The 14147-nt window shown below is 43.2% G+C and overlaps 1 protein-coding gene across 4 annotated transcripts in view; it reads right to left on the bottom strand.

Annotated features, from left to right (window-relative positions):
- Positions 1-13827, bottom strand: part of nbeaa (neurobeachin a) — a 115418-nt gene extending 101591 nt beyond the window's left edge. For all 4 annotated transcript variants that reach the window (XM_030068808.1, XM_030068809.1, XM_030068810.1 and 1 more), the window contains exon 1: positions 13293-13827. In XM_030068808.1, the coding sequence (XP_029924668.1) occupies positions 13293-13592 (300 nt within the window). In that variant the 5' untranslated portion in view covers positions 13593-13827. The remainder of the gene's footprint in view (positions 1-13292) is intronic.
- Positions 13828-14147: the final 320 nt, after the last annotated feature.

The following is a 14147-nucleotide window of genomic DNA, read 5'->3' as shown; positions in this document are numbered from 1 at the left end:
TTGAAATTTTGCTCACTCCCTCTACCTCAGGAAGGCCAAACACTGGAAAAAAAAATAAACATTTCATCTGAAAAAGGGTGCAAGATTATGATTAAAAAAAAAAACAACTCTCAGTCCTATTGCACAATCTAAAATAATATCAGGAGGAAAAAAGAGACGTTGCAAGAATAACTCTGGGGAGGAGGAGGCAGGGTGAGTGAGCATATTGTGAAAAGCACATAGAGACAGTTGATAAATCATAAAGCATCAATTATTAAATTTCGAAGACTAGAGAATAATCTCTCTGCAAATCCAGTCCCTTGGGAAGGCAAGAGGACAACGTTTGAAGCCAAAAGTGCTTTCTTTGGTGTAAAAACAATGAAACTGAACACAAACTGCGCATGCTCCATAACGTCCATGGCAAATTTGTTGCACACTCAATTTGTTTATTGTGGGACAGAGAATGTATTGTTATCCATATGTGCCCCCCCCATGGTAACATGCACAAAAACAGACACCATCCAAAACGCCTTTGGATCCATACATTAGGTTGATTAAAGGTGTGCGTGCCTCTCTGCATTCACATTCTCTATTTATTCTAACCTTATGTTTTTCTTGGTAGCAGAGCCTGGAGGTAGCGGGGGGGAAGTGGAAGGGGCGGGTGGGGGGTTGGGGGGGGGGGGTACAGTGAGTCACCGATGCCCATTCTCGGCTGTTCATAATCGGGTACAAACAAAGGCCCCTCCTCCAAATCCACCTCCATCCACCAGAATTAGCATTCCTATGTGTGAAAGTGCTCTCACAAGAAGCGAGGCAAACCGTGACGCACTGCACACCATCGCCACTGACTGTCATTCAACAGCAGCACAAAGACAGCACTTTTTCTAAACGTGTGGCGTAAAAACTCAGCAAGTAATCAAACAGCATCATTTTTTAACTATTATAATTTTCTCACTATTTTTCCTGCCGAAAAGAAATAACATCTGAACTCTTAAGTGTTACTTTATGTATTTATTTTACTTTAGTAGTGTAAAACAAATTATAAACTAAAATTATAAACAAAATACAATTTGACAGTGTAAAGACATGCATGTATTTAACTGCATGTTTTTTGTGGCAACAGTAATTCCCATTAAGAGCTATTTCAAGCATCAAGTGCCGGTAAAAAAAAATTCTATGTATTTATATAAATGCAGTTTAACATGGTTTTAAACTCTTCAACCCTGCCGGTCCCATCAGTGGGTTCGTCGTTGCCCAAGGCCAAACTTTGCTCAAACCCACAGAACTTTATTTTAACACTCTAGTGAAGATCCCAGGGTTTCCAAAGATACTAAATATGTCCTGCTGAATTTCAGGGAAATGGGTATGAAATGATGCACAAGACATCTACATATTTTCTATTTGATCTAGTGGTGCACACATAACCCCTTTTTTTTCAAAAAAAAAAAAAAAAAAAGGTAAACATGGTGTCAATTCTCCTGCCTCAAATTAACATTGTGCACTACTGGGTGCATCAAGGTGTTGCTGGACTTGCTGGTTTTTATTTCCTTGTCACAGACACTGGGCCGCATGCTGTCACTGTCAATTTTAGCAAAACGTCGCCATACCTTGGAGCTTTTTTCTTGGACACTGTTTTTTGTTACATTGCTTACTTTTAGAAAACAGAGAGATGAAGGTGTAGTGACGCGTGAACAAGTTTGTTTCCCCTGCCTGTGGCGGGCAGCTGCATAGCGAGCCAATCAGCAGTCGCTTTAAGTTTTAGACACAGGTGGAGTTTGAAATTTGCACTGGGGGGGGCAAACATTTTTTTTTATTATTATTTTATTTATTACAATACCAAGCATAATGTAATTCAGATTTATTTCTGAAAATAATCTTATTTTATTGCATTGCTTAAATGTTTATAGATATGTATACAGGAAAAAAAAAAATATTGGACCTATTTTTGACTCAATGTAGGGACACATTTCAGACGCTAGGGGGGGCAATGCCCCCCCTACCCCCCCGCAAACTCCGCCTATGATTTTAGAACAGGTAAGGGGATTGGATAAAACATTACCCCGAAGTACCGAATTTCTTTGGTCACTAGTACCAAAGTGATTCAGTGCCCAGCCTTACCGCTACATATCATTATCGAATGTAGTTTCAACACTCCGTAGTAGATAGTAAGTTATTGTTTTATTTCCCTTGCTGACTTGGAAAAGAGAAGATGCAGAAGGAAAAGAGTCAAGGGAGTGACCGGGCTTTATTGTGTGTACTATAGCCCGTACCGGTGCACTGCTATCCAAGCAGTATCACCTCCAACAGAAACAGGTACAATAAAGGAAACTATTGCACCGCTCATTCCTGTTTTACCACAAGTCCTGTAAAGTATACAAAACATTAGGAGGACCTTCCTCATATCAAGCCGCAGCATCTTTTGAACATTCCATCTCTCGGCAGTCGCAAAGCGTAAAAATCCTTCAATAACCTGCCTCGCCACCGCTCCCAACACCCCTAATCTACTTCTTTCCTTCACGACTGAAGTGGATTTAATAGATGAAATCCATTAGGGATCATAGATCTCATCTGCAGTCACTGGCCGCACACTGTTTCATGGAAAAGAACAGGCGGTCCTGATATAAAGTACGCTCGGTGTGCAATGTAGGCGGAAGTAACAAGGGAAGAGGCTGAGGAGAGGTGTGTGAGGTAAGATGTTTCTGGAAGCACAGCAGTTACACCATCTCTAGTTTAATGTGCTGTTGAATTATTTGTTCCTACTACTGATGGAAATTAGTTAAATACAACAGGCACATGCTGGGTGGCTACACAACAACAAATATCATGCGTAGATACACACATATACACACACACATACACTCTCTTTCCACAAAGTTTGCTATAATCAACCTTTGGCCACTGCGGTATGCACCATGATGAATAGCTACATAGTTAGCTATACTTCACAGTACAGCAGATGTGTGTGTGTGTGTGTGAGTGTGTGTGTGTGTGTGTGTGTGTGTGTGCGTGTGTGTGTGTGTGTGAGGAGCCAAGGGAGAGAGGAGAAGTAGGCCAGCATGAATATAAAATCACCCCTGCCAGGCAATGATGTGGGCTACACGAAGGAAGAGAGCCTGCGTGTGTGTGTGTGTGTGTGTGTGTGTGTGTTTGTGTTGTCAGAGAAACAGTGCAGATGAGAGTGTAGGAGACTAAAGCAAAGGTTTGTAAGAACACTCATTTATCAACTTTCTGGGATGTTGGGGGCATGCACACACACACACGCGCACACACACACACACATACACACACACACACACACACACACACACAGACACACACACATGCACAGATGCACAGATGCACCAGGTGATTCTAACAAAGCAGCCTGTTATAATGCGATGATTAGTACAATGTAGGGGTGTGAGACTGAGAAATGCACACACTGTAACATACAAAAACACACATACACCCACACACACACACACACACACACACACACACACACACACACGCATTAAGACAAAATGTTTAAACAATAGCTCGATTCAAACCTTGTGCCATATGATAACTCCATTGTGTCTGCCTGGTTTTGCTTGTTGTTGATACCAGAAAAAGGCTACTCGGGGGAAAAAAAGGGGAAGAAAAAAGACTACCCTTGTACACAGACACACAGACACACACACACACACACACACACACACACACTTGCCCACATCTGCTGGAAGAAACACAATAGAGAGCGAGACACAATAGCATGAACCAGCCAGACACAATAGTGTGGTAGCATGGAGAAGATCAGAGGGAAAGACAAGCCGACTGCAGCCTTGATGGGAATATAGCGAAGACCCTGTCGTAACATATGTGTCCTATATAACAAGAGCCCCACAAAGACAATGCAGCTACTGTAGCGCTCAGCTGTTATTCATTTCAGTCACATACTACCATATTTTTCATTTCTTCATCAGTTAGAAAATAAACCAAGAATCCATGTTGGATATAAATGGAAAAAAATGAACTAACAACAGGCCCATGTTCTCTTGCCGTCTGCTCCTTTCCTTCTCTCTAACTCTGGGTCGGTAAGGGGGGGGATTGAAAATATGTGGTTAACAGCAAATTGCCTCATGCCTGGCTTTTTTTTTTTTTTTTGCTCAAAAATTCAGTGAAGACGAGCGGCAGGAGAAGAGTGAACGGGAGAGGAATGGCTCAGCAGACAGCTCCATTACCTCTTCACAATAGGGATCATCCACACTCATCCACTAGCGCCTTCACCCAGCCACCGGGACAGGGAGCGAGGGACGAGATTACAGCGCGAGGTTAGGACGATGGATCTGCTTAGAGGAGATAAAGAACGGATAGATGGAGGGGAGAGACGAAGAAGTAACAAAAGGCGTCGTTAAGCGAAGGACAAGACACTTTCTTTTCCGCGTTCCTCAAAAGGTGCCCTGCGCTAAAATCTGACACGGCTTATCCTTGCAAGAGTCTCAGTGTCCGGAAATAGCAGCTCAGGGAGGATGAGGAGGAATTTGGAGAAGTGGAGCAGGATTGAGACACTTTAAGACTTGGAGAGGTGAACGGTTTTAGCATTTCAGCTCATATTAGTGTGCCTGGACCCGTAAAAAAACACACACACACACACACACACACACAAGCTCAAACACACAAAGTCTGGGGACGGTTTCAACACAAATCACGAGTCCAGGAAGCATGTGTTATAATTTAGGCCACCAAGAGTTTAACAGAAGCCATAATGAATCCAGGACGGATGCCTTATAGGTTAGAGAGATTCATTTGGCTTGAAGAAGATCATTACGGATACATGCACTCCTAAGAGGATTGTTACATCATTTAAGGTACAACTTGACATTTAGATTTTTAATTGGTTCGTTTTTCTTTGCGCAGATACAAGTCACAAAGTGGGGAAAAATTTCTACATTTGTCCACCGTACCGGGTAGTTTGGGAAGTGGCTGCAGTGCCTGCTCAATGAGAAAAATCCAACCATGCCAAAATAAAACATTTTTGGCTCAAAAATAAATTTGAGTAGTAGTGACAGACCATTTCTGCAGTCAGACAGGGATGGAGCTTTTACAGGTTTTGTTATAAACTATGATAAAATATCTAATGGTTAGTTACAACGTTTGAATTTTGAATTATCACAACAACCAATATTGATTAGCACATTCTTTTTTTTTTTTTTTTTTTTTTTAAAGTCACAGTTTTTGCAGCACATATTGTCTGGCATCAACCAAAGTCAGCATGAACCCATCAGGACTCCTCAACACTCATGCAGTACCTCCAACTTTGACTTGTTTTCATATGGTTTGTGTTGCTCTTATATGTACAACAAACATCTGATTTGTTCATATATGGTTATGGATTGTGCTGTTTTTGTAAGTATCATGCACACTTGATTTGTTGACATAGGGTTGTGTTCTTGTAAACCTGCACTAGGAAACTTGACAAATGTGTTGTTGATTACTGGTGCAAACTTCTTATGGCCACCCTGCTAACCCATTTCATATAGTTATGTTGTATAGTTTATATGTTAACATATGGAACTGATTGTGTGATTATTTTAATGTAAGCAGTTCATAGTGTCAGTCATTTAAGGTGTGACTGTCAATACAAAACATGGTGAAATTATTTCAATGTGTATTAGTGTTTATTTAATATTTTCAGCACCATTTAACAACAACACAATAATATCAAAAACCATGATTTTGTCTAATCAAGAGAAACAGTCAATCAACACGCAAAATGTAAAGGTATCTTTTTCCACAAGCGTCATTCGTGCAAAAGAGGGCAAACTCCCCCATGCATTCAAGTCTCCTCTGTGTCCTGCAGGACTTCAGTCCTGCTTGGCTCCTGTGTAGCCAGGAGCAGAGCAAAGGGAGGAGCAGTGATACACACAGCGTGATGAGGCTCCGCAGGGGGGCTGCAATTCATCAGACCCCCACAGAATAGCGGCCAGTCAGACCTACAGTACACTCCGAGAGAAAAGTGTGTCTGAAGGACAAACACTCCAACACACACACTTTTTAATTCACCCCCCCCCCTCCCGAAACTTGGAATCCTTCCCATCTTCTGTCTCCCTTCAACTTGCCACCTTCCTCTCTCTTTCACCCATCAGTCTCTATTTTACACTCCTCTTTACAATTGGCAGCAGCATCCAAAGGTGTTCACACTGGGGTCAACACAACCCAGCTGTGTGATAAATAGCAAAATCATTCACGACCTTGCGGTGGAAGCCACACCCTCTGTCCTCCACCTCTTCATGCTTGTCAGGGTGTGTATGTGTGTGTGTGTGAGGAAGACAGAAGAGAGAGAGAAGAGAGAGAGAGAGAGAGAAGGGGAAGCAAACCTGCAGGTGTGTGTGTGTGTGTGTGTGTGTGCACACATTCATGCGGTCACATCAGCAATCACCCATGTAAAACATCTTAGAGTTGTTTTGCCTCTTTGAGCCTGCTTTCACAGTTTGCTTGCTTTGCTCGCTGGCTGTAGCCCCCCAGGCACAAATTGACAATTAGCTCCACTGCAGCATTACAGCAGCCAATCTTTCCTAAATAATAAACCTCAAAATGCACTCACAGAAGGATAGGAGCCACTTGATGAAGATAAACAAAATGAGCACCTTCTCTGAGAAACATTTTTTGTTGAAACTGTAAATTTGAGGGTTTCTTCAGACACTTTGTTCTCTTTGCTGCAGCAATAGCCTAAGGGCAATGTCTGCCCCTCCCCTACAGGAAGGCAGCACACAGCAGCAGCTCTACTCCTCAAGACTAAATCCAGAATCGAGTGGAACACCACTTAACATTGCGCGTTTACAGCCTGTATTCATGTTCATTCATTTTTTTCTGGGAAAAAAAATGTAAATGGAAGGGTACTTTAATACACACATTGGCAGTGGGGGTCAGCTGACTACGATTAATCATTATCACATACATTTTGATATAGTTCCTGTACGCAAAAAGACCAGCAACCGCTACACTACATTTTACTAAATTGTGTGTCACCAGGTCGGATTTTGGGGGGAAATCTACTGTGTTGCTTTACAGCACAAACGCATATTGCTTTACCACATAAACAGGGAATAGGGCTGCTGTTCCCTGGCACAAACTTCGTCATACAGGTGGATGGTGGTGAAAAGCAGATGGAAAAATCAACTCTGACATGTTTATTATAAATGCATGTGAAGATAAAAAAACAATTGGCAACATCCTCTTTGCAACAGGATGCAATGCTGTTTGTAAGACATTTGGTCTGGATTTAGAGGAAAAATCGCACTTCTTGATGCCACTGGTGGAAATATAGCCTACCATTCATCTTGCTTGTAATTTCATTTGTTTAAAATAATTAGCCTACACAAAGGTATCATAATTAATGTCATACATACATACAGTCATACATTGATCTTTATCATACCACACTTAGTTCCAATCTCACATTTTAGGCAGCCTGACGAGTGCCATTAAGTCCAGGAGACCACTCTCCAACCACAATTTCATACATGTATCACTCCCCCTTGTTTATCTTCAAAGCTAACATGAGTCACAATTGACCTGTAGCAGCTGATGCTATTTTCTTTGCAGAATCTTCTTCTCAACCACTGTCATAAAAAAAATCATTAAAAATTCATTAACAAATTAAAAAGGTGGGCAAAAGGACCAACATACAGCTAATACAAGTAGGCCTAATACAATAAATAAAGTATCTCAAGTATCTCATATGATATGCCATTGTTGGGATTATGTGGTAACTGTAGAAATACAAACAAGGTTGTCTCAGAATGCCTGTGCCAGTGTTGATATAACATGGCCTTGAGTGTATTATTGCTTAAATAATGCTACACAAAGCACCTTGGAATACGTATTTGAAGTTGGAAATGGTTTCTTTCCGGCAAGTAAATAATTTTCCATTGTAAAGTCTTTGGAAACTATATTTCCCATAACTACAAGCCCAAAACTGAATATGAGCTATAAAATAGGCGGTTTACTATTATTAGGCATTGTATTGTAACAGTTTTTTTTTTATTAGTCTTACACAGAATTCACAATGATTTTTCAATACACAGTGGTAAGACCAACTGATATTTCTATAATGTTTAATTTTTTTTTTGTATTTTATGTGTTTCTTATGCGAGTCGCGCACATGGGCATGCAAGTGAATTGAGACACTGCATTGTAGTGGTTCACATTTGCTCTGAGCGTACAGCAAACAGCAAAATGTGGCTGAGGCTGGCACTGTCCAGTTGAACCACCCTTGGGGGAATGATACATTACATGAAATGTTATTAAATCGGTCGACATATTCCTTTAAAAACCTGTGCGGCATATTGTCAGTGCGCCCATGTTGCTGCACTGAAGTCAGAGGGTTATGGGGGAGAAAAACACATGACAAGAAAAGAAATGCATCTCCAATCTGTTTTCTGCTATCCTTCTCTCTCACTTCTGACATACAACTATTTTTCTTTCCTCACATCTTCCTCTTTGCATTTTCTGTGCCATTCATCCTTCTTTTCCTTCAACTTCAGTGTAAATATACATTGTGTATGGCTGTGTAATCTTTCAGAGTGAACAAAAAATACTTCTATGTTTGTTTATGCACTAATGTGTTTCTGTATATAATTGTGTGCATTTGTTTTTCCATATGTGTTTTTGTTAGTATACAGTTTGCATACCTGAATGAGTGTATGCATGTGTATTTTTGAGTCTTTGTGTGTGTGTGTGTGTGTGTGTGTGTGTGTGTGTGTGTGTGTGTGTGTGTGTGTGTGTCAGACTCAGTGTGTTGTGCTGACTATGTGCTGTTGGCTATGGACTCTGTATCCAGTGACCTTGGTGATTGTGGAGTGTGTGGACAGGAATAATGAGACGTTTGCTAAGAGACACAGTGGGACCACTAAAGGGCTCAGGTTGGGGATATTCAACAATGCTGGCCAAAGACGTTGCATCTGACCTTAAGTTTTATCTGATGAATGCAAGCAAGAAACGAAGAGGGAGGGGGGAGACAGAGAGAATATGAAGTGCAAAACAGAAGGAAGGAAGAGGAAATTAGAAGTGTTGAAGGGGTCTTTCATAAAACTGTCACCAATCCTTTTCTTTGCCAGAAAAAAAACCTCATGGTTTTGATCCCAAAAAAGCATTACAACTAAATACAGACACCTATAAATAAGCACAGCTGGTGCATAAGGGATGGGAGTCTGCAGACAGATGCAATTTAAATATACCCTTCTGTTCTTCACATTCAAAGCAAATAAGTGCCAATGCACTAGATGGATGGATAGACAGATAGACAGATAGATAGATAGACAGACAGACAGACAGACCGACAAGTTAGGTCCCCTCTCCAACACTCATCATCTCAACATGTCAAATGAAATCACCACTGCTGAGTGCAAAGACAGCACTGTCCTCTGCAGGGATCACACAACCAGCCAACTGGAAAATACCATGAAGTCCATGAGGTCGTCTGTACCTGCTATGGACTCTTGGCAAAGGAGACCAACTGATCCAAAGGTGTTAGACTGTGAGTCACCTGTGGAGATACTACACTTCGGCCGTGTGCCCTTGAGTAAAGCACTTATCCTGTATACTACAACATCTACAGCATCTATCGTAACCTGTCAGCAAAACACACCAAATGTCTAACGCCTAACACACCGTGACTATTCATGTCTCCTCCAATCTGCTTCTTATAGATCACATTAATTCACTGATTGACCATCTCAACAACATCTAGCTGTATTTTTCTTAAATAAGTGTGTATCCACTAATGATGTATCAGTTTACCCTTTTGACGGTTCAGTTTGTACCACTGTTTTTTTAGCCACATTTCACTTAGTATCACGGCTTGGCTTGAAAAAGTTGAACTAACTCACAATTCAAGTTCTTTCATTTTAAGCTACACATTACAAACAATTGAACACAAAAAGCTGAACTGGGCTTTTGCCAATGATTTGTGAAAGGCTCTCGCAACAGAACAGGCCACAGAAGAGATTTTAACCTTCCAATTCCATGGTAAAAAAAAATCATTGGCAAGCTTAGCATTCCAGTAGCTGACAACGAAGATAACATCTCAGGACATGTTTCTGGTCCTAGTTTGATAGCAAATACATATTTAAAAATATATAAGGTTGATAATTCATGTCACAGATTCACCCTGTGGGCTTCTAATATCATGGTTTAAAAGATTTAAATTAATGGCAAACAGGACCGAGAAACCCTATTGATTTTCGCCACATACAAAAACTAAATGGAACAAGATGTGCCCTGGAAGCTCAGACCGCTGTGCGCAACTCATGGAAAAGTCAGTGATAAGACCTAAGGTTATTTTTAATCAAAAGCAGCACTGAATTTTCTATATAACAGAAATGTGTTCACTGTAATTTCACATCATCCACTGAACCGATGGGGGAAAAAAAACTTATGAATCACGACATATGTATAGCTCTCCGACTGCAGAATCACAGTTTTTGGCTTTGATACAAAATTGTTGCACCTCTGGAATCTATTCCACATTTTTCAGAGTCAGTGTAGTTAGAGTGGGCTACATTGTCCTGCAAGCCACACAAAAAAATACTCGCAGAGAGCAAGAGACAGAGAGAGTTTAGGCAGAAAGAGGCAGAGACAAAGAAAGAGAGCGTAATGCTGGTGCTGAGGACTGTGGCAGAAGTCCGGAAGTGAAAGGCAACACCAGGTGGTCGAGGAACTGGAGGAAAGCAGTTCAATCAAAGAGCAGTGTTGCCTTGACAACTGCGATGCCTTGTTGATGGTAATGGCTGAGCTGATCACCACTACACACAAAATGTACATAATTACATATGTATGAGTAGTTGACTACTGAAAATACTCTGCATGCAGTGAATAACAACATTGCCACAGCCTTCTTAAAAACAAGAGTGTTGTGGAACGTCACACGAGCAGAGGTATAGGCCTACTGATGGACTACTCTATTCTGTTACTGTGCACAGAGGTATCAGCATCAGTACAGCCGGTGTCCCAATCTGGGTTATAAATTGTTTTGTTTTTTATTGTCTTCCCCCTCTCTCTCAGTTCAAACGACTACACAATTCATCACTAGCCAAAAGCCAGCATCACGTTGTATAGAAAAGGGAGCATATCTGATCCAGCCGACAAGCCATCTGTTCATCCAAGCCGCAGTGGGATCTGATCAATACAGCCATGGTGGACAGAGAGCCTTGCCGCTGTGGTCTCCCACATTGGCTAGAATAATGGATCAGCTTCTGGGTCACAGTGGACTCATTGTGCCAACAGCACAACCACTGAGGTTTCCTGCCTCCACACCACTTTGTTTCAACTCTTTTAATTAAGGAGCTGAGCAGAAGAAATCCCTAACAGGCTTAGCTTATTGGCAGCTTCACAACCAGGAGTGATTGTTCAATTCTGGATTTAGCATGGAAAGCTTTGCACGGCCAGTACATACTGTTTGGGTTTCTGAGATTGTCAGGATTTGTTGTGTTAATGCATCAGGCCAGTGTTCATATATAAACATACGTAGTCCTGAAGCAGGTAGGAGTATTTGTGCCAAAAAAAAAAAAAAGAATAGGTAGTGGGTTTCAATTACATTTATGTCCAGGCTTGAATGTAAAGCGGAATGCTCCACTGAGCTTCAGCTGATCCGATGTGGACCAATCCAGAATCCTTTCCTCTTCCGCTGCATCAGCTGGTGATTTCTGAGCACATAGCCACTGCAGCATCCTACCACCTCATCCTCCTCCTCCTCCTCCTCCTCCTCCTCCTCTCTCTCTTCTCCTCCCCCACCCTCCCTCAACCCCCTCTCCTCCTCCTCCTCTCCACCTGCTTTTAAATGCATGGCGCTGCCCGGCGAGGCCAGTCTATGCAGGCAGCATCACTCCTCTCATCCCTTCCAGAGTGAAGGGGAGGCCAGGGAACAGGATGAATGGTTATCAAACCATGTAGCTGGGAGGAGGGGGGTTGTCAGTGGGGGGAGGCAAGGTCAGAATGAGCCAGCAAAGCCCCCTTCTTTCCCATATAGCACCGATAATCGATTGGAGACAAGAGTCGACCTGAATCCTGGCGGCTCACCCGTCCCACTGAGAGGAAAATGGTTTAGCCCAGCTGTAGGCTGTCCTGCTCTATGCATCCAGTGGGTAAATAGGCCATGGGATGCATATACCCTGCAATAGACCATCTCAGAAAAGAATGGCATTGCCTTAGCGTCATAAATCATGTCTGTCCAGCTCAACATCTTGCTCATAAAAAGAAGTCATGATCAGAGGCCCCTTCTCATGGCAGATTTGTAATGTCATGCAGTAGACGCCATAGTCTGATGCATGGAGGAGGAAAACAGCCAGCCAGCAATCAGCACATATCCTCCTAGCGCATTAGCCTACTAGACCTACATCTGCTGTGCATTTTTGCTCATCTGTTTCATAACGGGAAACACCACTCATGTAAAAAGGCTCAGCTGGATTAAATCCTCTGCTGTGTTGTGCAGGTTAGGCCCAGCATCACCGATTCAGGCAGACACCGATGGAGCAGCAAAGCTGAGGAAGGCCACTGTACATCCGAGCCACAAATAAACAGGCGCACTTCAATGCCTCATTTAACCACAGCAATATAGGCCATTAACCATCGCACCACAGCTACCTACATCACTCTTTTTCGCGCAGGAGGCAAGGCCCCCTACCTTCAACAATGGCTGTAGGCCTATATGCATAATTTTGAGCCATTCTCATACACACATATATGGCGAAGGATAGCATAATGCTAGTCGGCCTTTGTTCGCGTTGGATTCGTTTTGTTTCAGCACCCGACAAACATGCATACCTGCACAATTTGGCCATGAACAGAGAAAATGTTAACACTTCTGTGTTGGTCTCTGTGCGCAACATTGCCATCCGCCGTTAGTTATAAATTGCCTATGTATCGATTCGGGGTAGTTATCGGGGTCAAGAGAATAGCCTGCACACTCTTAGCTATTTCCACTAGAGCTTGACTGGAAATTTCTCTTCCCTTGATGGACAACAAGCAGGTCATTCAGTCAACAATGGCTGGTGATTAGACTATCCTCCATGGTGGGGTCACATGCTTCATTCAGCTCCTCCAGCCTTTACAATTATACACCTTTATTCACTGCCTCCACAAACAGTCGTGCATGCTCCTTTTCATCTGAAGAAAAGAAAAACCTCACATCCATCCTCCGAACAAACAAATGACATCATCCTCTGAAAGCCACACAACCAAGGGAGTGAAGCATCGTAAATAAAACATAGCGGGTAAGGGCGCAGTGATTCTACTCTGTTATATGGCTGCCTTTCTGTGTTTTCTACCACTGTGGTGGTCTTCCTTCGACTCACCAGGTTCAGCACCGTCTCCACGATGTCCCTGTTGCTAACCTCCCCGACCTGGATCAGGCCCACCAACACGGCGAATTTCATCTGGATATTCCTGATCGGGACGGCGGGGTTGATCACCCCGGCCGGGAGGACCATAGAGCCGGCTGCAGACACCATCCTCTCCCCGGTGGCGGTGGAGCCAGCGCCCGTAACGACCTGCGGCGGTTGCACGGAGGAGCCCGGTGGGGGATGAGAGTCTCGGTCTGTATCCGTGAGCGAAGCCGAGCCCGGTGGTGCTGAAACCGGCTTCTCGCTCGACATTTCCCCTTGGAAGAAACAGGGAGGAGAGGAGCGGTCGCCGCTGTCTCTCACACCTGCTCTACAAGCTCAGGCGTCTGCTGCCGCACAAAAACCATCCACTGCGCAGTAAAAACAAGGAGCCGGCGGAGCAAAGAGGAAAATAATGCTTTAGAAATCCTCTGAAATCACCCTATCCTCCCGAAGGTGTGTAGGGATTCATAGGGCTGGAAAATAGGATCGAATCTCGACGTTTGACAGAATGGTGGCTACGCTTCTCTCTCTCTCTCTCTCTCTCTCTCTCTCTCTCTCTCTCTCTCTCTCTCTCTCTCTCTCTCTCTCCCTCTCTCTCTCTGGCAGGTTGCAGTCAGTGCGGTCGTCGTCGAGGGGAGAACGCCATGTTGACGCCCCCTGTCTGCGGTAGCGCGCCCTAGCCACGCATGCGCACTTACAGGAACGTTCTGGAGGTGGGGGAGTTGAGGGGGGTGCTGGAGCAGAGCAGCAACATGCAGCCATCCATGCATAGACAGGTTCATACAGAGCTCAAGACAGCCTAAACCGCTGGCTGCAGCCTTTTTG

The sequence above is a fragment of the Myripristis murdjan genome, chromosome 14 (assembly GCF_902150065.1).
Source record: "Myripristis murdjan chromosome 14, fMyrMur1.1, whole genome shotgun sequence".
Classification (NCBI taxonomy): domain Eukaryota; kingdom Metazoa; phylum Chordata; class Actinopteri; order Holocentriformes; family Holocentridae; genus Myripristis; species Myripristis murdjan.
Note: the sequence above shows the minus strand (reverse complement) of the source record. Positions and strands in the feature narration are given on the sequence as shown.